General features: G+C 43.0%; 1 protein-coding gene across 1 annotated transcript in view; it reads right to left on the bottom strand.

The window, feature by feature from the left end:
• The window catches only part of LOC124804826 (nose resistant to fluoxetine protein 6-like), a 364,094-nt gene that overhangs the window by 100,669 nt on the left and 238,156 nt on the right, over positions 1–25,269 (bottom strand). Inside the window, exon 4 of the mRNA XM_047265170.1 lies at positions 12,698–12,954. Within this exon, the coding sequence (XP_047121126.1) occupies positions 12,698–12,954 (257 nt within the window). The remainder of the gene's footprint in view (positions 1–12,697; positions 12,955–25,269) is intronic.

The following is a 25,269-nucleotide window of genomic DNA, read 5'->3' as shown; positions in this document are numbered from 1 at the left end:
TAGAAAACAATTACGGCGTTTCGAAAACTTAATTTTGTTGTGCAGTGTATTTACGGAAATTCTATTTTTTTTCCAGATCATTTCCTGACGTATTGAAACATTATTTGTATCTTTGAATTAAAAGTTTTTGTTTATAAAAATTAATTATCCCATAGATTTCACTTTACATGAGTTATGATAAATGCCGCATGATTTGCATATTTTTCCAAATTTAATTTGTGTAGTAAACACGAAGCTATATTGATGTTCTAAAAATACACTTAAATCCTCATAAATAATTCAGTGTTTTCTAAAAGTTAGATATGTACTAAATTTTACACATAGCATGTTTTAGTTTCCCAAAATTTATATTTTGCAACTTTATAAAATAACTTTTACCATTATTTTATTCCTTTGATTTTTGCAGTAGTGAGAGACGTAAGTTTACATGAAACTGCGAATAATACAAAAATAAGATGTCATTATAATCATTAATTTGAACAATGCAGCTTGTAGAACATACTAGACGTTCATGTTTCAATATATAGAACTGAATACATAACAAATGATCAGTCAGTAGGTGGCAGTCAGTATGTGTTAGTATTTGTTTCAGAGAGCCTACCGCATGTCTTTTGTCACAAAGGCATGAGTAAAAGACACTCTTGAGTGCCAAAGAGATGAATGGTGTATTTGTACTACTGTGTCGAATTAAAATGTGAAACAAAACACGTGGTGTGATACCGTGATACAGTGCCTTCACTTCGTCAGTAAAAATACCCGAGGCCTGTGCTCATGCCCAAGCCAAAAGTTGAATTCTTCATTAAGTATAAACCAAAAGATGAGTACATCGTTCTTTGTACGTTCATTCATCGAACTTTTTAGTAAATTATTTCTCTTTCCTTGAACTTAGAATACGTACTGCATTAGCAATTAGTGATGCTGGAAGAGTACATAATTTTGATACAAATCTGCAAGAGCTATTTTTCACGAAATTTATGGAAAGAGAACCATTTCAAAAGCCAATAATTAAAAATCCTGTAGCAATCCACAAGCTCCAAAAAGATTCCATAAAGATTCCAAGGCCCTACCACAGGACCAGAATATGTTTAGTGCTAAAAGTTCATCCACTGTAGAGTTTTCTTACAGGTAAAGTACCTCATTGATCACGACCAATAAAATGATGACCACTTTAAAACACAATCTCCGCCCCAGGGAGCCCACGACTTTCCGCCTCAGCCCCACGAGGGATGCCGACCGCCTTCCGATTACATGAGCTCCAAAATTGCTCACCGAAATTGTTCTAAAATCTCTGCCTTTCAGCCCATCACACTTAATAGCCGCATGCAGGCAATTTCATTGGACATTTCTGCCCATTTAAATGACTATAGCAAAATGATGCTTCCTACCAAAGCTTTTCAAAAGTTTCCTTTCAACACATGCTAGGGAATACGTTCCATATCGGAAAAATCACTTGCCCTTCAACCAACCTCTTAGGCCTTCTCCATAACTCCTTTAGGATTGGAGAGAGACTGGCACATCACCCACAGGTTGGAGAAAACTTACATCCCCGAAAAAGTGAACCTGTAGGCAAGAGCCAATAGAGGATCACACAGTTGGAACCCAGAATTGATAAGTTACATCCTCTCTTCTACGTTTTATTGTTAGCTAGCTATTTAGCTACAAATAACATAGTTCATATTCACACTAAACGATATTTGATGGGAAGTGTCAACTGAACAAAAACAGAACATATGTACATTTAAAAACTGAACAAGTACAAGTAGGACTTCCACTCGGTACAAACTTAATTATGTACATATGCGACATAAATGACGTTATCTTTTGACTGCACTGACTTAGAAGCTTAAATTTTTTACACTGCCAACGAACCATAGATCTTAGTATTTGACACAAATTTCAACTTGATCCCTGTATTCTTAATCCTATAAGGGTTCTGTTGTGGATTGGCAGGAGAGCCAACCCACGAAGTTTAGAGGAAGCCGAAAGGCACGCGTTTAAGCTCACGCAGGCGGGCGTGAGGTCTGGAGCAGGACAAGGAAATTAGAACTTAGAAAAACGGACGCAGATGGTGGAGTACTTAACTTTAATCCATTAATGTTGCACGCAGCTCTTGTCTGTACATTATTTACAATATCAATAGCAACTGATAATGGCGCCTTGCTAGGTCGTAGCAAATGACGTAGCTGAAGGCTACGGTAACTATCGTCTCGGCAAATGAGAGCGTATTTTGTCAGTGAACCACCGCTAGCAAAGTCTGTTATACAACTGGGGCGAGTGCTAGGAAGTGTCTCTAGACCTGCCGTGTGGCGGCGCTCGGTCTGCAATCACTGATAGTGGCGACACGCGGGTCCGACGTATACTAACGGACCGCGGCCGATTTCAAGGCTACCACCTAGCAAATGTGGTGTCTGGCGGTGACACCACAGGTTCCTTTTTATCGCCTGAGGTATGGGATCCTAAGAACATAAAAATGCTAGCCATTTACACTTTTTTTCTCTGTAAAGAATAAATATTTCTGTTCAAAAGTTCCTCAGTGACAGGGAAGGCATTATTAAGGAGAAACATTTTTTATCTACATTTAAAAATACTTCTTCTGTCTGTCAGACATTTTGTTTCAATGGATAGACTGCCACACAATTTTATAGCTGCCTATTTAACCCTTTAGCTCCCTAAAGGGCAATGCAGATAATTTTTCCTTCTAGTGTTGTACTTGTGAATAGCTCTGTTACTCTCAAATTCAGATGGATTGGTAATATCAAATTTGATAAATGAACAAATGTCTTGTTAGGCCGTGTTAACATTTGCACCTACTTAAAAAAATACCTGAGAAATATGTGTGTCTGAATCGCATACATAACTCTACGAGGGCGTGCCGAATAGTAATGCCCCGAATTTTTTATACACAAACTCTTAGAGCTGTTTTAATAAAACAAACATAATGGAAATGCCGTGTGGCTCGTGTCTCCCACCGGGTAGACCGTTCGCCTGGTGCAAGTCTTTCGAGTTGACGCCTCTTCGGCGACTTGCATGTCAATGGGGATGAAATGATGATGATTAGGACGACACAACACCCAGTCCCTGAGCGGAGAAAATCTCCGACCCAGCCGGGACTCGAACCCGGGCTGTTACGTATCACATTCCGTCACGCTGACCACTTAGCTGCCAGGGGCGGACAACAAACATAATTAACACTCTATACATTTATTCTTCACGTCTACATACTTCCAGCTCTCTGCCGCTAGAGGGCTCCGAATTGTAGAGTGTAGCATGGCGATGTGTGACGTAACTATGTCGGCGTGTGAGAAACACCGTACTGTAATCGAAGAGTTCGTCCACACATCGAGCACACTCTCCTTCAGCATGACACTCCAGACCATACAGAAGCGCTGCGACGCCTGCAACAACTCAACCCCTTGGGTTAACTTTCATCGATCATGCTCTATACATTCCCGACTTGGCCTCATTCGATTTTCATCTGTTTGCAAAAGTTAAAGCACACTTTCAGGGACTTCGCATTGATAGTGATGGAAATGGAAATGAGCGTTTGGCGTCATTGGCCGGGAGGCCCCTCGCGGGGCAGGTCCGGCCGCCACATCGCAGGTCTTATTACATTCGGCGCCACATTGGGCGACCTGCACGCCGGATGGGGATGAAATGATGATGAACACAACACAACACCCAGTCCCTGAGCGGAGAAAATCTCCGACCCAGCCGGGAATCGAACCCGGGCCCAGAGGACGGCAATCCGTCACGCTGACCACTCAGCTACTGGGGCGGACATTGATAGTGATGAAGCGGTGCAATCAGAGGTGAGTTAGTGGCCTGTTGAGCAAAGGCAACTATTCTACAGTGACAGTACCAACAAACTGTGCCCTGAAACTTCCTGGCAGATTAAAACTGTGTGCCGGACCGAGACTCGAACTCGGTACCTTTGCCTTTCGCGGGCAAGTGCTCTACCATCTGAGCTACCCAAGCACGACTCACGCCCCGCCCTCACAGCTTTACTTCTGCCAGTATCTCGTCTCCTACTTCCCAAACTTTACAGAAGCTCTCCTGCGAACTTTGCAGAACTATCACTTCTGAAAGAAAGGATATCGCGGAGACATGGCTTAGCCACAGCCTGAGGGATGTTTCCAGAATGAGATTTTCACTCTGCAGCGGAGTGTGCGCTGATATGAAACTTCCTGGCAGATTAAAACTGTGTGCCGGACCGAGACTCGAACTCGGGATCTTTGCCTTTCGCGGGCAAGTGCTCTACTATCTGAGCTACCCAAGAACGACTCACGCCCCGTCCTCACAATTCGAGTCTCGGTCCGGCACACAGTTTTAATCTGCCAGGAAGTTTCATATCAGCACACACTCCGCTGCAGAGTGGAAATCTCATTCTGCAAACTGTGCCCTGTTTGCGAGAAAAATTTTCTTTGGCAGGGTGAATATGTTGAGAAATGCAGATGTAGAATGGTAGTAACATTTGTTTTATTTAAAAAGCTTTACGAGTTTTGACACAACAGTTCAGAGGCCTTACTTTTCAGCATGCCCTCACAATTACTTTCATTTGTGCAACGAGTACTTTTTACCTAGGTGAGGAGTTAACACGGAATATTATCCCATAAGACATCAGTGAATGAAAATATGCAAACTGTATTAACCTACTAACTTCTGTATTTCCAAAGTTAGCAGTGTTTCTTATGGCAAAATTAGCCGAACCTAAGCGTTTTTGGTCTGCTACATGGTATTTCCAGTTTAAATTTTTCATCAGTTTTCGGTGTTGTTTATTATTTCTTGTTGGTATACTACGTTAATAGAATGCGGGAAGTCTTTGACAGTACAAAACTGGATGAGTTGCGTTTTTCAATGTTTAAAGCTAGCCCATTTGTGCGAAACCGGTCAACAACTTTCAGAGGAACACCATTACTATTTTCTCCGTCAGTGCCTATTTACCTGGCATAAGAACAGCGCTTGTATCATCTGCAAATAGAACTAATTCTGTCCCCTGGTTAAAACAAAACGGTAGATCACTAACATAAGGCAAGATGAGTAGTAGGCCACTGATCGAACCATATGGCAATCACAGTGTAATTAATAAGCCTATAGAATCTCACTTGCCAATCCCTATTCTGACAAGGGAAGGCCAAGACGTTGGTATCAAAGATTTACTTCAAACTTAGTACACCATTAGTAGGCCATTAAAACAACATAATGTGCTAGCAGCAAGGTGTACTACTCTGGCAATTCCGAGAAAATCGCAAGAGAAGTTTTACGCGTCTGTTATATGGTTTATGTATCTGTGCGTAGGTGCTGGAAGTTACAGTTCACGGTGGTCAGGTGGTTAGCATTCGAGGTTCGTAAGACATGTGTTTGAGATGACGGCTCGACTCTCGCTCACACATAATTAATCTACATTTTTTTCGTTACTTGTCATATTATTTAACTTATATGACATCTGAGAGATAATATAATTGAAAAAAAAAAAACAAAGTTTTAGTGAATTTCATGTTATTTGACTACTTGCTATTTTTTAATTAAATCTTATTAATAGAACTAACATATTTGTAACTACCGACAAGTAAACAAAAAAACGGATAGAGTTTTCCTGAAAATGTATGGCCTTCTTGATTTGCGAAAACCCTTATAGGTGCAATCTGGTAAGGTACAGTGCGTGGAAAATGCCGTGGCCGCTAGATGCGCGAGCGCGGGTGGGGAGAGTGGGGGAGAGCGGCAGTGGTGGGGAGTCGCTCACAGCGCTGTAGGGGAAAGTGCCGTTCTAAGCTGAGGCCTAGGCTCACAATTTTTGTAAATATTAAGTGGGGCCCCTCCAAGCCCACACTCGCATGATGACAATTCGAAAAGCTCTACTTTCTTTAAGTATCTAAAATGAATTCCGCCGAAAATGCAGCGATTTATTTTTGGTTGGATTGTTAATCATTTGTGAAAGGTGTACAGTTTTGCTTCCGCAGTTTGCCGATAGGTGGCGACAACGGTAAGTAGCGGACGAAAAAAACAGATCGCAGACGTCCGGCAGTTAGCTTGGACCTCGGTCAACATAACCTCATTCAAACATTAGTCGATTTATGTCCTCATCATATAGTTGTTCTTGATTGAAAATGTCATTTCAAGAGCCTAATTCTCGTCATTTGCGGGAAGTGTTACTGTTTTGTTTCAGTATGAAGAAAACAGCGGCTGAGTCTCATCGAATGCTCTCTAACACGTATGGTAAGGACGCTATTAGTGAAAGAACGTGTCGTGAGTGGTTTCAACGCTTCAAGAACGGCGATTTTAACGTCGTAGACCGGTATAGTGGTGGAAGAGAAAATGTTTTCGAAAATGCAGAATTGGAGACATTGCTGAGTTTAGGCTCGCGTCAAACTCGAGAAGAATTGGCACGATTAGTGGGAGTGACACAGCAAGCCATTTCAAAACGTCTCAAGGTATGGGCATGATTCAGAAAGAAGGAACTTGGGTCCCGTGTGAGCAAAAACCAAGAGACGTTGAACGGCGTTTGTGTGTTTGTGGACAGTTGCTTCAGAGGCAAAACGGAAGGGATTTCTGCATCGCATTGTGACCGGGGACGGAAAATCGGTTCATTACGATAACCCTAAACGCAAAAAATCATGGCGATACCCCGGCCATGCTTCCATGTCGACGGCCAAACCGTATATTCACGGTTCCAAGATCATGCTCTGCATTTGGTGGGGCCAGCTCGGAGTCGTGTACTATGAGGTGTTAAAACCAAATGAAACAATCACAGGTGCTCATTATCGAACGCAGTTAATGCGTTTGAGCAGAGGATTAAACGGCCGCAATACAGCGGGAGGCATGGTAAAGTGATTTTGCAGCACGACAATGCTCGACCCGACGTTGCAAAAGAGGTGAAAACGTACTTGGAAACGTTAAAATGGGAAGTCCTACCCACCTACCGTATTCTCCAGACTTTGCTCCCTCTGACTATCACCTGTTTAGATCAATGGCGCCTGGCCTGGCTGACCAACACTTCCGATCTCATGAAGTCACAAATTGGATCGATTCGTGGATCGCTTCAAAAGATGAACAATTTTTTCAACGCGGGATTCATACACTTCCCGAAAGATGGGAGAAAATAGTAGCCAGCGATGGAAAATGCTTTGAATGATACATGTGTAACCAATTTCTTTCATTAAAGCCTCAAAGGTTGGGGAAAAAACGCCGAAAGCAAAGTTGTAGACCTTATAACTTTCAAAGAACTGTCGTGAGTGGTGAATTTTGAGTAAAACCTACACATTTCTCTGGCTGCTATGTCAAAATTTGCTTCTTTTGCCAAAACACAGCGGAATTTACACATCTCACCTCACTAACATGTTGTGCGGGCACTATTGCGAGAGAATACTGAAACAGTGGTTTATTAAGGAACTGAGGAAAAAAGTCAGTAGCACATGAAAAAGCACAATATCAGTACAAAAAACGTGTAATGTCTTCACATACGTTGTTCCGAAACCCATAGCATTTCTCGATTCTCCAGCTACCGATAGCTGTTAAAAATTTCTTTCTTTCGCTGAGAAAGTTTGGAGTTATTGGAATAATACGGTAGTAATGAAGATTTACATAATAAAGATATGGAAAAATACTCTCGTCTTTGCGGGCTATGATTTGCCAAAATCTCATTTCGATATCTGAAACCGTTTATGAAATATGAGCAATGTTGTGGATATTTCACTTTGGCTCTATCGCTGGCGCGGCGCGATCGCAAATGAGTGTGCTACATCAGATCAATTCCCTTGGGATTGGCGACAGATAGATACCTCTACCCATGTCTAAAGAACAATCCAATGTGTTAGCTAAATTTCATACGCAACAACATATATATAATATGGACGAAACGCAAAATCATAGCGACCTTCATTTTTCATTACACCCTTTTCCGAATTTCACGTGATGTCTTACTTTCACGTAAATATCACAATAACTGTGACCATTAACGAAATGATGGGCACATCATCATGAACCGGACATATAAAGCTACAACTAAAGCAAAAATGTTTTTTTTTTTTTACTGAATAGTTTCTGTAAAATCGTTTGAGAAAGACTGCGGGGGTGCTCGCCTTGATTCTGTCACCGCTGGTCCGCTGAAAGGTGAAAAACACTTATGTGCCCACCTACCGAGGAAATGAATGACCTCACCCAGCACTTTGGATGAAAACTGGTCACTACGCATCAGCTACCGTATCCTGCGCGAGCTATACCCGGAGTTACTTTGCACCTCGACGCTTCGAGCAGCAGACACAGAGGCAAGCCCCATTTGGCAGTTAACCTAAGCGGTGAGACGTTGCTAATGTAGCAAGAAATAGTGTAAGTGTAAATTTTTTGAACATCACAGAATTTACAACTGTACTACAAAAATGAAGGTGACTCCCTGTTTTCCGACTACTGCAGATAATAAATGTCATGACTATTCGAACAGTCGCCTTATCCACGACCCTCTTGCAAAGTGCGCATGCTAACCATTTGACAACACTGACTTCTCACGGCGGGCACCTTCGCGCAGATACATCAGTTACATAACAGACGCGTAAAACTTCCCTTGCGATTTTCACGGAATTGCCAGAGTAGTGTGTCTTAGTACTTACACATTACAGTAGAACCCCTCTAATCCGACCTTGGATGGTCCGTCACTCCGGTTAGCCAGACCATGCTCAGGCCCGCGAGCCTGTGCCGACTTATCACTGACTGGACGCCTGTCGGGCCATTGTTGCGGTGTCTATCGCTGTGCATGTTGTTATACTATACGTTATTGTGCAGTTTTATCCCTTATTGGGATTAAAAAACGTCGTTGTTTGCTTTATTCTGTGTTCTGTATAGTACTTATTACTGTAGATTCATTGTGTGTACAGTTGTCTGTTTTTCAACATGTCTGGATTCAAAGGTAAACACGCAACTTTTTCACTAAATGAAAAATTAGCACTGCTACAAAGACAGGACGAAGGAGAATCGCTCCAAAAATTGCAGAGGAACTGAATGTAGGTGTTACGACAGTTGAGGATTGGAGGAAGAATCGGAAAGACATTGGATCCTATACAGTTACGACTGATGGTGAAAACACTCTGAAGAATGGCAAAACATTAAAAAAGCCTAAACTTGAACTGCTTGATAACGCATTGTGGATGTGGTTTTGTCAAGAAAGAAGGAAAGGAACACCAATATCCGGGCCAATTCTCAAAGAAAACGCGATAGTTTTGCACCAAAACCTGGAAGCCGAAAGTAAATTTGCTGCCAGTGAAGGCTGGATTGATCATTGGAAAACTCGTCACTGTGTCCGATTTGTTTCTATTTCCGGTGAAAAACTATCTGCCGATGCCGCAGCTGCTAAGGAGTTTTCTGTTAAGTTTCAAGAAATTGTAGAAGAAAATGAACTGTTACCCTGCCAAGTGTATAACATCGACAAGACAGGGCTGAACTTTAAAATGTTGCCAACAAAAACGCTCGCAGCTTCAAATGAATCCATGGTAGGAACGAAACTTATAGAAGATAGAATAACAGTCATTCCTTGTAGCAACGCAGATGGTACCCACAAGCTCCCCTTCTTCGTCATTGGCAAATCTAAGATGCCAAGGGCATTCAAAAATATGAACTTATCTTCCTTGCCGGTTTATTACCGCAATCAAACATCTGCTTGAATGGACTGCAACCTTTTTAAATCCTGGTTTTTCGACGAGTTTGTGCCATCGATCGAAAAAGACTTGAAGCAAAAAAAATCTGCCTGTTCGTGCTCTACTGCTGTTGGATAACACACCATCACATCCATCTGAGGAAAATTTGGTGAAAGGGGACATAAAAGCTCTCTTTCTGCCTCCTAACGTGACCTCACTCATCCAGCCAATGGATCAGGGCGTCATCGAATGATTAAAAAGCTGATATCGCAGAAAGTATATCAGCTCAATCTTGGAAAAATCTGAAGGAGGTCATAACTTATTTGAGGCTATGAAATCGCTGAACATCAAAGATGGCATCTACACAATCGCTGCAGCATGAGATGAATTGAAACCTGATACACTGCGGAAATCGTGGCGTAAGCTTTGGCCACAAGTTATGACAGATTGATTGACTCTGAGCACTATGGGACTTAACATCTATGGTCATCAGTCCCCTAGAACTTAGAACTACTTAAACCTAACTAACCTAAGGACATCACACAATACCCAGTCATCACGAGGCAGAGAAAATCCCTGACCCCGCCGGGAATCGAACCCGGGAACCCGGGCGTGGGAAGCGAGAACGCTACCGCACGACCACGAGCTGCGGACTGTTATGGCAGAAAATGAGCATACCGAAGATGAGCAAAACAACGACGCACTGGAAACCGTTAAAGATCTACAAACTCTTGAGCCGAACGTCGCTGCCAATGAAGTTGAAGAGTGAATCAACGAATGTGACAAAGACTGTGACACTTTTGAAGAGTTCAATGACGACCAGATTGTTGCCGCTGTTAGCCAGGAAACTGTGAATGAGGACTCGGACGGCGAAGACGAAACCCCCACCCGGATTTCACACAACGATGCAAAAACACTTTTGACATCGCCCTTCAGCACATCGAGCAGAATCCAACTTCAACTCCAATCGATGTTTTGTGGATAAAAAAAATGGAGGGACACTGCAGCTAAATCTAGAATAACATCTGTTAAACAAAAATGTGTCACTGACTTTTTTTCCAAGTAATTTGTTTTCGTTTTTACTGTAAAAACAATGCCTACAGTATAATCATTTCTTAGTTTATACATACAGTAGTTTATTTCTTTGTAAAAAATTTCTTTTTATGTACAGTGCTATAAACATTTTTTAGTTTACAGTATACAGGGTGAGTCACCTAACGTTACCACTGGATATATTTCGTAAACCACATCAAATACTGACGAATCGATTCCACACACCGAACGTGAGGAGAGGGGCTAGTGTAATTGGTTAATGCAAACCATAATAAAATGCACGGAAGTATGTTTTTTAACACAAACCTACGTTTTCTTAAATGGAACCCCGTTAGTTTTGTTAGCACATCTGAACATATAAACGAATACGTAATCAGTGCCGTTTGTTGCATTTTAAAATGTTAATTACATCCGGAGATATTGTAACCTGAAGTTGACGCTTGAGTACCACTCCTCCGCTGTTCGATCGTGTGTATCGGAGAGCACCGAATCACGTAGGGATCCAAAGGGAACGGTGATGGACCTTAGGTACAGAAGAGACTGGAACAGCACATTACATCCACATGCTGACACCTTTTTATTGGTCTTTTTCACTGACGCACATGTACATTACCATGAGGGGTGAGGTAAACGTACACACGTGGTTTCCGTTTTCAACTACGAAGTGGAATAGAGTGTGTCCCACTGGAAACGCGTCGACGTATGTGGTATCAGCATGAAGGCGCACCTGCACATTCCGCAATTAATACTAGGCTGACCCTTGACAGGATGTTCGACGGGCGTTTCATAGGACGAGGAGGACGCATAAATTGGCCAGCCCGTTCTCCTGATCTTACACCTCTGGACTTCTTTCTGTGGGGTACGTTAAAGGAGAATGTGTACCATGATGTGCCTACAACCCCAGAGGATATGAAACAACGTATTGTGGCGACATTACACCAGATGTACTGCGGCGTGTACGACATTCATTACGTCAGAGATTGCAATTGTGTGCAGCAAATGATGGCCACCACATTGAACATCTATTGGCCTGACATATCGGGACACACTCTATTCCACTCCGTAATGGAAAACGGAAACCACGTGTGTACGTGTGCCTCACCCCTCACGGTAATGTACATGTGCGTCCGTGAAAAAGACCAATATAAAGGTGTTAGCATGTGAACGTAATGTGCTGTTCCAGTCTCTTCTGTACATAAGGTCCATCAACGTTCCCTTTGGATCCCTACGTAATTCGGTGCTCTCCGATACACACGATCGAACAGCGGAGGAGTGGTACTCAAGCGTCAACTTTAGGTTACAATATCTCCGGATGTAATTAACATTTTACAATGCAACAAACGGCACTGATTACGTATTTGTTTATATGTTCAGATGTGCTAACAAAACTAACGGGGTTCCATTTCAAAAAACGTAGGTTTGTGTTAAAAAACATACTTCCGTGCATTTTTGTATGGTTTGTATTAACCAGTTACACTAGCCCCTCTCCTCACGTTCGGTGTGTGGAATCGATTCGTCAGTATTTGATGTGGTTTACGAAATATATCCAGCGGTAATGTTAGGTGACTCACCCTGTATATCGTTTATACGTTATTAAGTACAGTACAGTACTGTAATTTGTTTGTCGTTATCCTTTTAAAACCAACACATATTATAGAGTGTGTAGACGTTTCTTAGTTAATATATCGTTTAACACTGTGTAAAAACATCTTTTTATATTACTGTAGACGTCTTTTAGTTCTTAAATCGTTTAATTTTTTGTACTAAATGTGTCTTTATATTTTTTGTAATAAATATTAGATTTTTCGGATAATCCGACCTTTTTTCGTTCCGACCATGGTCCTGGTCCCGAAGGTGACGGATTAGAGGAGTTCTATTGTATGTTGTTTTAATGGCCTACTAAAGGTTTTCAAAGTCTGAAGAAACCACGTGATCCGAACGTCGTGGCCTGCCCTTGTGAGACCATACTGGTCTCGTCTCAGGGGGGCGACAGAATGGAAGCACAGTATAGGAGACAAACTCACGTCGAAGCGTGAGCTCCAGAGAATGCGGTAGATGACCGCGCGGTCGACGGCGGTGTGCAGGTCTCCGGCGCGCGGCCCGCTCCAGGAGGGGTCGACCTCGACGTCGACTGCGAGCAGGCAGTACTGGCCGCGCACGCGCTCGCTGGCGGGCGGCGGGCCGAGCCGCGCAGACACGGCCACGCACTCGTCGTAGTCGCCCAGGTGCGTCGCGGAGCCGCGCAGCAGCCCCGAGCCCAGCTTGGCGCCTCCGTCGAACACTGCGGGCACCAGTGCAAAACTAGTCGCCGTTCTTCAAAGCAGTGTCAGTTCTTAGCTACACTCCTGGAAATGGAAAAAAGAACACATTGACACCGGTGTGTCAGACCCACCATACTTGCTCCGGACACTGCAAGAGGGCTGTACAAGCAATGATCACACGCACGGCACAGCGGACACACCAGGAACCGCGGTGTTGGCCGTCGAATGGCGCTAGCTGCGCAGCATTTGTGCACCGCCGCCGTCAGTGTCAGCCAGTTTGCCGTGGCATACGGAGCTCCATCGCAGTCTTTAACACTGGTAGCATGCCGCGACAGCGTGGACGTGAACCGTATGTGCAGTTGACGGACTTTGAGCGAGGGTGTATAGTGGGCATGCGGGAGGCCGGGTGGACGTACCGCCGAATTGCTCAACACGTGGGGCGTGAGGTCTCCACAGTACATCGATGTTGTCGCCAGTGGTCGGCGGAAGGTGCACGTGCCCGTCGACCTGGGACCGGACCGCAGCGACGCACGGATGCACGCCAAGACCGTAGGATCCTACGCAGTGCCGTAGGGGACCGCACCGCCACTTCCCAGCAAATTAGGGACACTGTTGCTCCTGGGGTATCGGCGAGGACCATTCGCAACCGTCTCCATGAAGCTGGGCTACGGTCCCGCACACCGTTAGGCCGTCTTCCGCTCACGCCCCAACATCGTGCAGCCTGCCTCCAGTGGTGTCACGACAGGCGTGAATGGAGGGACGAATGGAGACGTGTCGTCTTCAGCGATGAGAGTCGCTTCTGCCTTGGTTCCAATGATGGTCGTATGCGTGTTTGGCGCCGTGCAGGTGAGCGCCAAAATCAGGACTGCATACGACCGAGGCACACAGGGCCAACACCCGGCATCATGGTGTGGGGAGCGATCTCCTACACTGGCCGTACACCACTGGTGATCGTCGAGGGGACACTGAATAGTGCACGGTACATCCAAAACGTCATCGAACCCATCGTTCTACCATTCCTAGACCGGCAAGGGAACTTGCTGTTCCAACAGGACAATGCACGTCCGCATGTATCCCGTGCCACCCTACTTGCTCTAGAAGGTGTAAGTCAACTACCCTGGCCAGCAAGATCTCCGGATCTGTCCCCCATTGAGCATGTTTGGGACTGGATGAAGCGTCGTCTCACGCGGTCTGCACGTCCAGCACGAACGCTGGTCCAACTGAGGCGCCAGGTGGAAATGGCATGGCAAGCCGTTCCACAGGACTACATCCAGCATCTCTACGATCGTCTCCATGGGAGAATAGCAGCCTGCATTGCTGCGAAAGGTGGATATACACTGTACTAGTGCCGACATTGTGCATGCTCTGTTGCCTGTGTATATGTGCCTGTGGTTCTGTCAGTGTGATCATGTGATGTATCTGACCCCAGGAATGTGTCAATACAGTTTCCCCTTCCGGGGACAATGAATTCACGGTGTTCTTATTTCAATTTCCAGGAGTGTATTTCAATGAAACTGCCGGAATTTAAAGTTGGATATAAAAATTTTGTGGTTAACTTTCCACGTCAGAACCGGCCAATATAACCTGTACTACATGCAAAGACTAAATCAATTTCGCAAAGGCATTCCAAAGCCAAAAACTGAAATAGTAATAATAATAATGAGGGTATGGCATTGGCGGTCGGGAGAGCCCTCGCTGGGCGGTTCGGCCGCCGCTCCACAAGTTCTTTAACGCCACTACGGTGACTTGCGAGTGAATGAGGATGAAATGTTGATGATAGACACACAACATCCAGACATCTCGCGGCTGAGAAAATCCCTGACCCCGCCGGGAATCGAACACGGGACCCCGTACGCGGGAAGCGAGAACGCTACCGCAAGACCACGAGCCGCGGACACCAAAATAATAATCAGATATGAAGGAATCGTAATTAAATATACCGATGAAGTCTGCAACTTTTTAATAAATACTAGGTGGTCATAATTAAACTTTCTACATCTACGAGGGCAGTTCAATAAGTAATCCAACACATTTTTTTTCTGAAACAGGGGTTGTTTTATTCAGCATTGAAATACACCAGGCTATTTCCCAATCTTTTAGCTACACAACACTAGTTTTCAACGTAATCTCCATTCAATGCTACGGCCTTACGCCACCTTGAAATGAGGGCCTGTATGCCTGCACGGTACCATTCCACTGGTCGATGTCGGAGCCAACGTCGTACTGCATCAATAACTTCTTCATCATCCGCGTAGTGCCTCCCACGGATTGCGTCCTTCATTGGGCCAAACATATGGAAATCCGACGGTGCGAGATCGGGGCTGTAGGGTGCATGAGGAAGAGCAGTCCACTGAAGTTTTGTGAGCTCCTCTCGGGTGCGAAGACTTGTGTGAGGTCTTGCATTGTCATGAAGAAGGAGAAGTTCGTTCAGATTTTTGTGCCTACGAACACGCTGAAGTCGTTTCTTCAATTTCTGAAGAGTAGCACAATACACTTCAGAGTTGATCGTTTGACCATGGGGAAGGACATCGAACAGAACAACCCCTTCAGCGTCCCAGAAGACTGTAACCATGACTTTACCGGCTGAGGGTATGGCTTTAAACTTTTTCTTGGTAGGGGAGTGGGTGTGGCGCCACTCCATTGATTGCCGTTTTGTTTCAGGTTCGAAGTGATGAACCCATGTTTCATCGCCTGTAACAATTTTTGACAAGAAATTGTCGCCCTCAGCCACATGACGAGCAAGCAATTCCGCACAGATGGTTCTCCTTTGCTCTTTATGGTGCTCGGTTAGACAACGAGGGACCCAGCGGGAACAAACCTTTGAATATCCCAACTGGTGAACAATTGTGACAGCACTACCAACAGAGATGTCAAGTTGAGCACTGAGTTGTTTGATGGTGATCCGTCGATCATCTCGAACGAGTGTGTTCGCACGCTCCGCCATTGCAGGAGTCACAGCTGTGCACGGCCGGCCCGCGGGAGATCAGACAGTCTTGCTTGACCTTGCGGCGATGATGACACACGCTTTGCCCAACGACTCACCGTGCTTTTGTCCACTGCCAGATCACCGTAGACATTCTGCAAGCGCCTATGAATATCTGAGATGCCCTGGTTTTCCGCCAAAAGAAACTCGATCACTGCCCATTGTTTGCAACGCACATCCGTTACAGACGCTATTTTAACAGCTCCGTACAACGCTGCCACCTGTCGGAAGTCAATGAAACTACACGAGACGAAGCGGGAATGTTTGAAAATATTCCACAAGAAATTTCCGGTTTTCTCAACCAAAATTGGCCGAGAAAAAAAATGTGTTGCATTACTTATTGAACTGCCCTCGTACATCTACATGGATACTCTGCGAATCACATTTAAGTGCCTGGCAGAGGGTTCATCGAACCGCCTTCACAATTCTCGATTATTCTAATCTCGTATAGTGCGCGGAAAGAATGAACACCTACATCTTTCCGTACGAGCTCTGCTTTCCCTTATTTTATCATGGTGATCGTTCCTCCCTATGTAGGTCGGTGTCAACAAAATATTTTCGCATTCGAAGGAGAAAATTGGTGATTGGAATTTCGTGAGAAGATTCCGTCGCAACGAAAAACGCCTTTCTTTTAACGATTTCCAGCCCAAATCCTGTATCATTTCTGTGACACTCTCTCCCATATTTTGCGATAATACAAAACGTGCTGCCTTTCTTTGAACTTACTCGATGTACTCCGTCAGTCCTATCTGGTAAGGATCCCACACCGCGCAGCAGTATTCTAAAAGAGGACGGACAAGCGTAGTGTAGGCAGTCTCCTTAGTAGGTTTGTTACATTTTCTAAGTGTCCTGCCAATAAAACGCAGCCTTTGGTTAGCCTTTCTCACAACATTTTCTGTGTGTTCTTTCCAATTTAAGTGGTTCCTAATTGTAATACCTAGGTATTTAGTTGAATTTACGGCTTTTAGATTAGACTCATTTATCGTGTAACCGAAGTTTAACGAGTTCCTTTTAGCACTCATGTGGATGACCTCACACTTTTCGTTATTTACGGTCAACTGCCACTTTTCGCACCACTTAGATATTTTTTTCTAAATCGTTTTGCAGTTTCTTTTGATCTTCTGATGACTTTATTAGTCGATAAACGACAGCGTCATCTGCAAACAGCCGATGACGGCTGCTCAGATTGTCTCCCAAATCGTTTATATAGATAAGGAACAGCAAAGGGCCTATAACACTACCTTGGGGAAAGCCGGAAATCACTTCTGTTTTACTCGATGACTTTCCGTCAGTTACTACGAACTGTGTCCTCTCTGACAGGAAAACGCAAATCCAGTCACATAACTGAGACGATATTCCATAAGCACGCAATTTCAATACGAGCCACTTGTGTGGTACAGTGTCAAAAGCCTTCCGGAAGTCCAGAAATACGGAATCTATCTGAAATCCCTTGTCAATAGCACTCAACACTTCATGTCAATAAAGAGATAGTTGTGTTTCACAGGAACAATGTTTCCTAAACCCATGTTGACTATGTGTCAATAGACCGTTTTCTTCGAGGTAATTCATAATGTTCGAATGCAATATATGTTCTAAAGTCTTGCTACATATCGATGTTAACGAAATGGGCCTGTAATTTAGTGGATTACTCCTACCAACTTTCTTGAATATTAGTGTGACCTGTGCAACTTTCCAGTCTTTGGGTACGGATCTTTCGTCGAGCGAACGGTTGTATATGACTGTTAAGTATGTAGCTAATGCATCAGCATACTCCGAAAGGAACCTAATTGGTATACAGTCTGGACCAGAATAGTTGCTTTTATTAAGTGATTTAAGTTCCTTCATTACTCCAAGGATATTTACTTTCCCTATTTAACACGTTATAACACGGGAACTAATTACCGTACGAGTACGAAACTTGGTAGCATTAATGTCCAGAGTATGGGGTGCATAATTTCCGTGCGTCACGGCGCCCCCTTCCAGTTCCAGCTATGGCCACCGGGTACTGCGATGAGTCATCGTGATTCATAGTCTCACACAACTGACCAGTCGCAGTGCACGTGTTGATGTGCCAACGTGACCTTGGACAAAAGGAGCAGGGCATTACTGGTGAAGCTTTATTATCAAAACGTCAGTAATGCTACTGCTGCACATCGAGAATATCCCTGGCTAAAAGGATTACGCACATACAAAATGTAGACTGGCAATGGCAAGGAAAGCGTTTCTGAAGAAGAGAAATTTGTTAACATCGAGTATTGATTTAAGTGTCAGGAAGTCGTTTCTGAAAGTATTTGTATGGAGTGTAGCCACGTATGGAAGTGAAAGATGGACGATAAATAGTTTAGACAAGAAGAGAATAGAAGCTTTCGAAATGTGGTGCTACAGAAGAATGCTGAAGATTTGATGGGTAGATCACATAACTAGTGAGGAGGTATTGAATAGAATTGAGGAGAAGAGGAGTTTGTGGCACAACTTGACTAGAAGAAAGGATCGGTTGGTAGAACATGTTCTGAGGTATCAAGGGATCACCAATTTAGTACTGGAGGGCAGGGTGGAGGGTAAAAATCGTAGAGGCAGACCAAGAGGTGAATACACAAAGCAGATTCAGAAGGATGTAGGCTGCAGTAGGTACTGGGAGATGAAGAAGCCTGCACAGGATAGAGCAGTATGGAGAGTTGCATCAAACCAGTCTCAGAACTGAAGACCACAACAACAACAACAACAACAACAACAAAAGGATTACGTAGAGTCCTCTTTCTCCACCTGCTTTGCGGTGCATGATGAATAAGTTCAAATCAACTGGACAACTGAGTGTCGCTGAGGCCGACGACCAGTTGCACCACAGGTGACAGGTGAAATTTCTGTTGCTATGGCAGACATTGCTGTGCTTGTAATGTGTCACGACAGTTGAACATCCTGTTGTCAACTGTACGGAAGGTGCTTCAAATTATTCTCAAATGGCATCCGTACAAGATCTATATCGTACAGCAGCTTGCACCATAGGTCACACAATGAAGTGTTGACTTAGCTCTCCACTTTCTCGTAAGGATTGAAGTTGATGAGGGCTGGCCCTCAACCATCCTGTGGACAGAGGAAGCTCATTTTTCTCTGATGGCTGAGATGAACACACAGAATTGCCTAGTGTGGGGATCTTCACCTCCAGTCATTGTGCATGAAGTTCCTCCTTATGGTGAATGTGACACTGTACGGTATGGCTTCACTGCTGCATTCATCATTGGCCCATTCTTTTTTGAAGAGGTTGGCCCTCAAGGACCACAGACATGCAGTGCGACTGGCCAGCGCTACTGTGATATGCTTCGACAGCATGTCATACCTGCCCAATAGGAGAGAGACTCATTGAAATCAACACTTTTCATGCAAGTTGGGGCTCCACTGCACATCGCTCATAAAGTTCACCTGCTTCTCTGAACCACATTTGAAAATCATTGAACTATCAGACGATCGTTTGCAAATGTTTGGCCAGAGCAGTCACCTGATTTCGCTCCCTGTGTTTTCTGGTTGTAAGACTACCTGGAGGACAGGGTTTACCTGGGCAACATTCACACATATGCTGACATGAAACGCAGCGTATCAAGAGAGGTCGCCAGCATACCTATGGACATGTTTCGTTCTGCTGCGCAGAATGCAGTCCTGCACTTTACGACTCTTCTAGACATTGATGGGTGCCATATTGAGGCCTTTTTGTAGCAGTAATGGGCCCGGAATGTAATAGTATAATGTACCGTAGCAGCACATGAAATGTGTTTCAATTGAATTGATTCTGCATTATTTCTCTTTCCCATGGCCTTGACCTTAATGCTACCAAGTTTGATACTCGTATGGTAATTAGTTTCCGTGTTATAACGTGTTAAATTGGGTAGGGTTTAATCATAACGCCCCGGTATTTTATATCTGTCAGCTGCCAATCCATTTAATCCCACAAGTGTGGGTGGCAAGGTAAAGTTCTGCCTCACTGAAGGGCCACCTTCTGAATTCAGAGAAGTGAGTGAGTAGGAAATAGGCAGGATCATAAATAATCTAAAGAGGAAGTACTCGTCAGGTTGGGTAGGTTTGTATAATGCTGTTATTAAAAAATGTTAACAATGAATTAGTTAAATTACTTACTTATCTGATTAACTGTAGTGTCAGAGAACAAAAGTTTCCAAATGTATTGAAATGGAGCACAGTTAAACCTGTTGTAAGTAGGCTGTTTAGGTTTTTATGTTGTTGACGCCACGTAGCGCTATGTATGAAAATCGCTGTCTGCGCTGTGTGCAGTCTGTAGCTGATTGGACTCATTGTTGGAATATTCGCTAGTGTAGTGTTGGGCTGTTGGATGTGAGCAGCGCGTAGCGTTGGGCAGTTGGAGGTGAGCCACCAGCAGTGGTGTATGTTCTCTATCAAAATCTTTCATTTGCTAACTACGCCTATCAGTAGTTAGTGCCTTCAATAGTTAGAATCTTTTATTTAGCTGGCAGTATTGGCGCTCGCTGTATTGCAGTAGTTCGAGTAACGAATATTTTTGTGAAGTAAGTGATTCATGAAAGGTATAGGTTACTGTTAGTCAGAGTCATTCTTTTGTAGGGATTATTGAAAGATTGCTTTGCGCTAAAAAAATATTGTGTGTCAGTTTAGTGATGATCAGAATAAGTAAAGAGAGAACTGTTTGAGTACGTTAAGTTTTCTCAGCTGTTTGAAAACCAAATAACGGAAGAGCTTTTCCAGCACTGTCATTCTTTACATTCAACCTGGAAGTTTCATAGCATAAGAAAGGATCAAAGAAAGAGGTTTCAAATTTCATACTCATGTCATTAATACCAAAATTCACTAAAGAATTTGAAGTTTTGTTGCTGACACAACTCTGATTATTTTTCCCAAAATAAGTTGCTAACTGAAACACAGCATGGCTTTCGAAACGATCACAGTACTATCGAAGCAGTTACAGAGTTTTTTCATGCTCCCCTTGATTAAGGTATGCAAGACCAGGCATATTTATAGACCTCAGTAATACCTTTGGCTCAATAAACCACGAGTTACTCTTGAGTAAACTTGAGGCCTACAGTATCAATGCCGAATCCATGCGAATAATGACTACATACCTAATTAACGATAAGCAATGTACAAAGCTGACTAACAAAATCAATGATCAGGTTATAAATTTTCAGTCTAGATATGAATCAGGCACACAGCTGCACCCCAGGATTCAGTTTTGGGCCCTTACCTGTTCCGTGTGTAAATAAATGCTATAGAGTCACCTCTCAAGTTCCCGATGGGAACCTACGTATATCTACATCTACATACACAGTCCGCAATCCACCATATGGTGTGTGGCGGAGGGTACCAAGTACCACAACTAGCATCTTGTCTCCCTGTTCCACTCCCAAACAGAACGAGGGAAAAATTACTGCCTATATGCCTCTGTACGTGCCCTGATCTCTCTTATGTTATCTTTGCGGTCTTTCCGCGATATGTAAGTTGGCGGCAGTAAAATTGTACCGCAGTCAGCCTCAAATGCTGTTTCTCTAAATTTCCTCAGTAGCGATTCACGAAAAGAACGCTTCCTTTCCTCTAGAGACTCCCACCCGAGTTCCTGAAGCATTTCCGCAACACTCGCATGATGATCAAACCTACCAGTAACAAATCTAGCTGCCCGCCTCTGAATTGCTTCTATGTCCTCCCTCAATCCGACCTGATAGGGATCCAAACTCTCGAGCAGTACTCAAGAATAGGTCGTATTAGTGTTTTATAAGCGGTCTCCTTTACAGATGAACCACATCTTCCCAAAATTCTACCAATGAACCGAAGACGACTATCCGCCTTCCCCACAACTGCCATTACATGCTTGTCCCACTTCATATCGCTCTGCAATGTTACGCCCAAATATTTAATCGACGTGACTGTGTCAAGCGCTACACTACTAATGGAGTATTCAAACATTACAGGATTCTTTTTCCTATTCATCTGCATTAATTTACATTTGTCTATATTTAGAGTTAGCTGTCACTCTTTACACCAGTCACAAGGCCGGCCGTTGTGGCCGTGCGGTTCTAGGCGCTGCAGTCTGGAACCACGTGACCGCTACGGTAGCAGGTTCTAATCCTGCCTCGGGCATGGATGTGTATGATGTCCTTAGGTTAGGTTAGGTTAAAGAAGTTATAAGTTCTAGGGGACTGATGACCACAGATGTAAAGTCCCATAGTGCTCAGAGATATTTGAATCATTTTGAACCAATCACAAATCCTGTCCAAGTCATCTTGTATCCTCCTACAGTCACTCAACGACGACACCTTCCCGTGCACCACAGCATCATCAGCATACAGCCGCACATTGCTATCCACCCTATCCAAAAGATCATTTATGTAGATAGAAAACAACAGCGGACCTACCACACTTGCCTTGGGCACTCCAGATGGTACCCTCACCTCCGATGTACACTCACCATCGAGGACAACGTACTGGGTTCTGTTACTTAAGAAGTCTTCGAGCCACTCACATACTTGGGAACCAATACCATATGCTCGTACTTTAGTTAGGAGTCTGCCGTGGGGCACCGAGTCAAACGCTTTCTGGAAGTCAAGGAATATGGCATCCGTCTGATACCCTTCATCCATGGTTCGCAAGATATCATGTGAAAAAAGGGAGAGTTGCGTTTCGCAGGAGCGATGCTTTCTAAAGCCGTGCTGATGCATGGCCAGCAACTTCTCTGTCTCAAGGAAATTCATTATATTCGAACTGAGAATATGTTCGAGAATCCTGCAACAAACCGATGTTAAGGATATTGGTCTGTAATTTAGAGGATCCTCCTTCTTCCCTTGTTATACACAGGCGTCACCTGCGCTTTTTTCCAGTCGCTCGGGACTTTACGTTGGGCAAGAGATTCGTGATAAATGCAAGCTAATTAAGGAGCCAATGCAGTAGAGTACTCTCTGTAAAACCGAACTGGAATCCCATCAGGACCTGGCGATTTATTTATTTTCAACCTCACTGTTATTTGTTGGCAAACAAAATGACGACTTAACACTGGTTTCAATCGAGGGACTATTTCCAGTATCAAGGATGGAAGGTTAATATCAGCAAATCATAGTTATTGCCATTTAAACCTACAAATTCACACCAAACCTCTGTTAGTAATATAGGTGGAATTGAAGCAGTAGATAAAGAAAACTGTAATTTTTTCGGTATTTACCTAGATGAAAATCTACAGTGGGTAAACCATATCAGTTTTATGTGTAATAAAATCACTACATATAATTAGCCAGTTGTCAGAAGTAGTTTCTGAACAAACATTAAAAACAATTTATTATGGGACAATTTTCGCCTCAGATTAATGATGGGGTAGAAATATGGGGCTGTGCTGTTAACATACTTTGAACAGAATATTAACCTTGCAGAAAAGAGCAATCTATGAAATAGGATACAGAGACTCCTAGAATGAAATCTTTGTACATCATTAGTATCTCACTGTCTACACACTGTTTTTACAAATGAATTACGTTTTTTTGTGAAACATAAAAACAAGTCAGTCAAGTGCCCTGATATGTATATCAATAATACAAGAAAGAAATACTGCCATTACAAACAAAGAAATAAGCTGATAACAGCAGACCACTGTCTGTGCATTAACGGACAGATATGGCATAAAAACTGCCAAGCTCTATAAGGTGTCACAAAGGTAACTTATTCAAAGTGAAACAGGAATCATTCTTGATTGACAAGTGCTTATACTCTGTGAGTGAATATAAATGCTAAACTAAATTGAAATCTCTTTATATTTTGTTGTATGAAATCTGAACATTTATAATAACTACGATGTAATATCGAATTCTGTAGCTCTTTATAGATACTCCGGTATTTGTACCATGTATATGTTATCACTTATGTATAAATGAAATATATCTGCTCTCTGTTTACACAAAAACTGTAAATTCTGTTGTTTTACTAAGTACACATATACACATATCATAAAGGCGTACATGTAGCCACTTACGCATCTACTCTGTTTGTACGAAACTTGTAAAAAAAAATTCTATGACGTTTGCAAAAGTAATCAGTTCATGGCTCTATGCAAAAAATATAGTAAAAAGGATGAGATCCCAAGATTTTATTGATTAACTTATTTTTTTCATTCACGTCTGTGATGGGAATGATAACAGTTAGTTCCATTGGGCGTTAGGCAAACAGTCAATGTTTTCGTCCATAAAATTCTTCAGGGTTACGTTACAATATTGTGAATATGTAAAATTCCTACGACGTTTCGGCCATTGATGGAAACGGCTTCCTCAGGGTGTTTTACTTACTGCTGAATGAGGAAAACTTTAATTTTTACATGCTAGTTGGAGAAGATGTTTTCGTGAGCTGATGGGGCATAGAGGATGAGGAGGAAAGTCGTTACACTTCCTTTGTTGGTGTTTGCATCCTTTGTTGTTATTGGTGGAAACAGACCACCTTGATTGGCGTTTGCTTTTTTTCTTGTCATTGGTGGAAAGAGGCGAATGCACAGATGGTGCCGTAGGGGTGGGACAACGGTTGTGGTGTAGCGATGGGGAAAATCGACCTGTTACACACGATACCGGTATTTTAGTTCTGAATAATCGGTATTTTCCGTATTTGTTTGGCTTTTGTTATAACATGTGTTTTTTATTTTTTTACTTATAACCGAGTAGAAAACCGAAGTAACAATTGGCCATAGTAACAGTTCGAATTAAATCCTTTTTTTTAGAAAAAAAGGGAGTAATTTTTGTACATAAAATTTGCATTAGTTTGGAGTAGTGCGTTATTTATAAGAAAAGGAAAAAGCGAGCAGTGCTATTTTAATAACAATCCCGATAGAAACGAGCAAAAAGCACAGGGCGTAAAAATTGGTACAGCGTTGCTAAGACAATAATGACCCAGTTGCTGTATGTCGTGGCTTAGTACGTGTGTACCTGCGGCGTGCGACACTTGCCCCCACCTGGTCTATACGGTAGTTTCTCGCTGTCGTCGCCAGACATCCGTTGTATTGCAGAATGACAACAATCCTAGTCAGGAAATATTTTTACGAAGTGACGAAACAGTGAAGTACAATGCTTTGTTTGCTTTAAAAGATTAAATACGTGTCTGCAATTTTTATGAAATGATAAAATAGGAAGGAAATTATGGCAACAGGGATAAATCAAAAACTTATCAATTCATTCATAATATAAAAAAATAGAAAGTAGCCTGCGTCTATACAGTATGCCTTTATCTACTTATAGCCCATCGAAACGGAAAAATTAATACAAAATACAGATTTCTTCAGCCTCAGTTTTCACCCTTAGCACTCACCATTCGTAATACACAAATGTATAATACCCGATTACAACATGATTTTTGA

This window comes from Schistocerca piceifrons, chromosome 7, assembly GCF_021461385.2.
Source record: "Schistocerca piceifrons isolate TAMUIC-IGC-003096 chromosome 7, iqSchPice1.1, whole genome shotgun sequence".
NCBI lineage: Eukaryota > Metazoa > Arthropoda > Insecta > Orthoptera > Acrididae > Schistocerca > Schistocerca piceifrons.
This window is presented reverse-complemented; position numbering and strand designations above follow the sequence as displayed.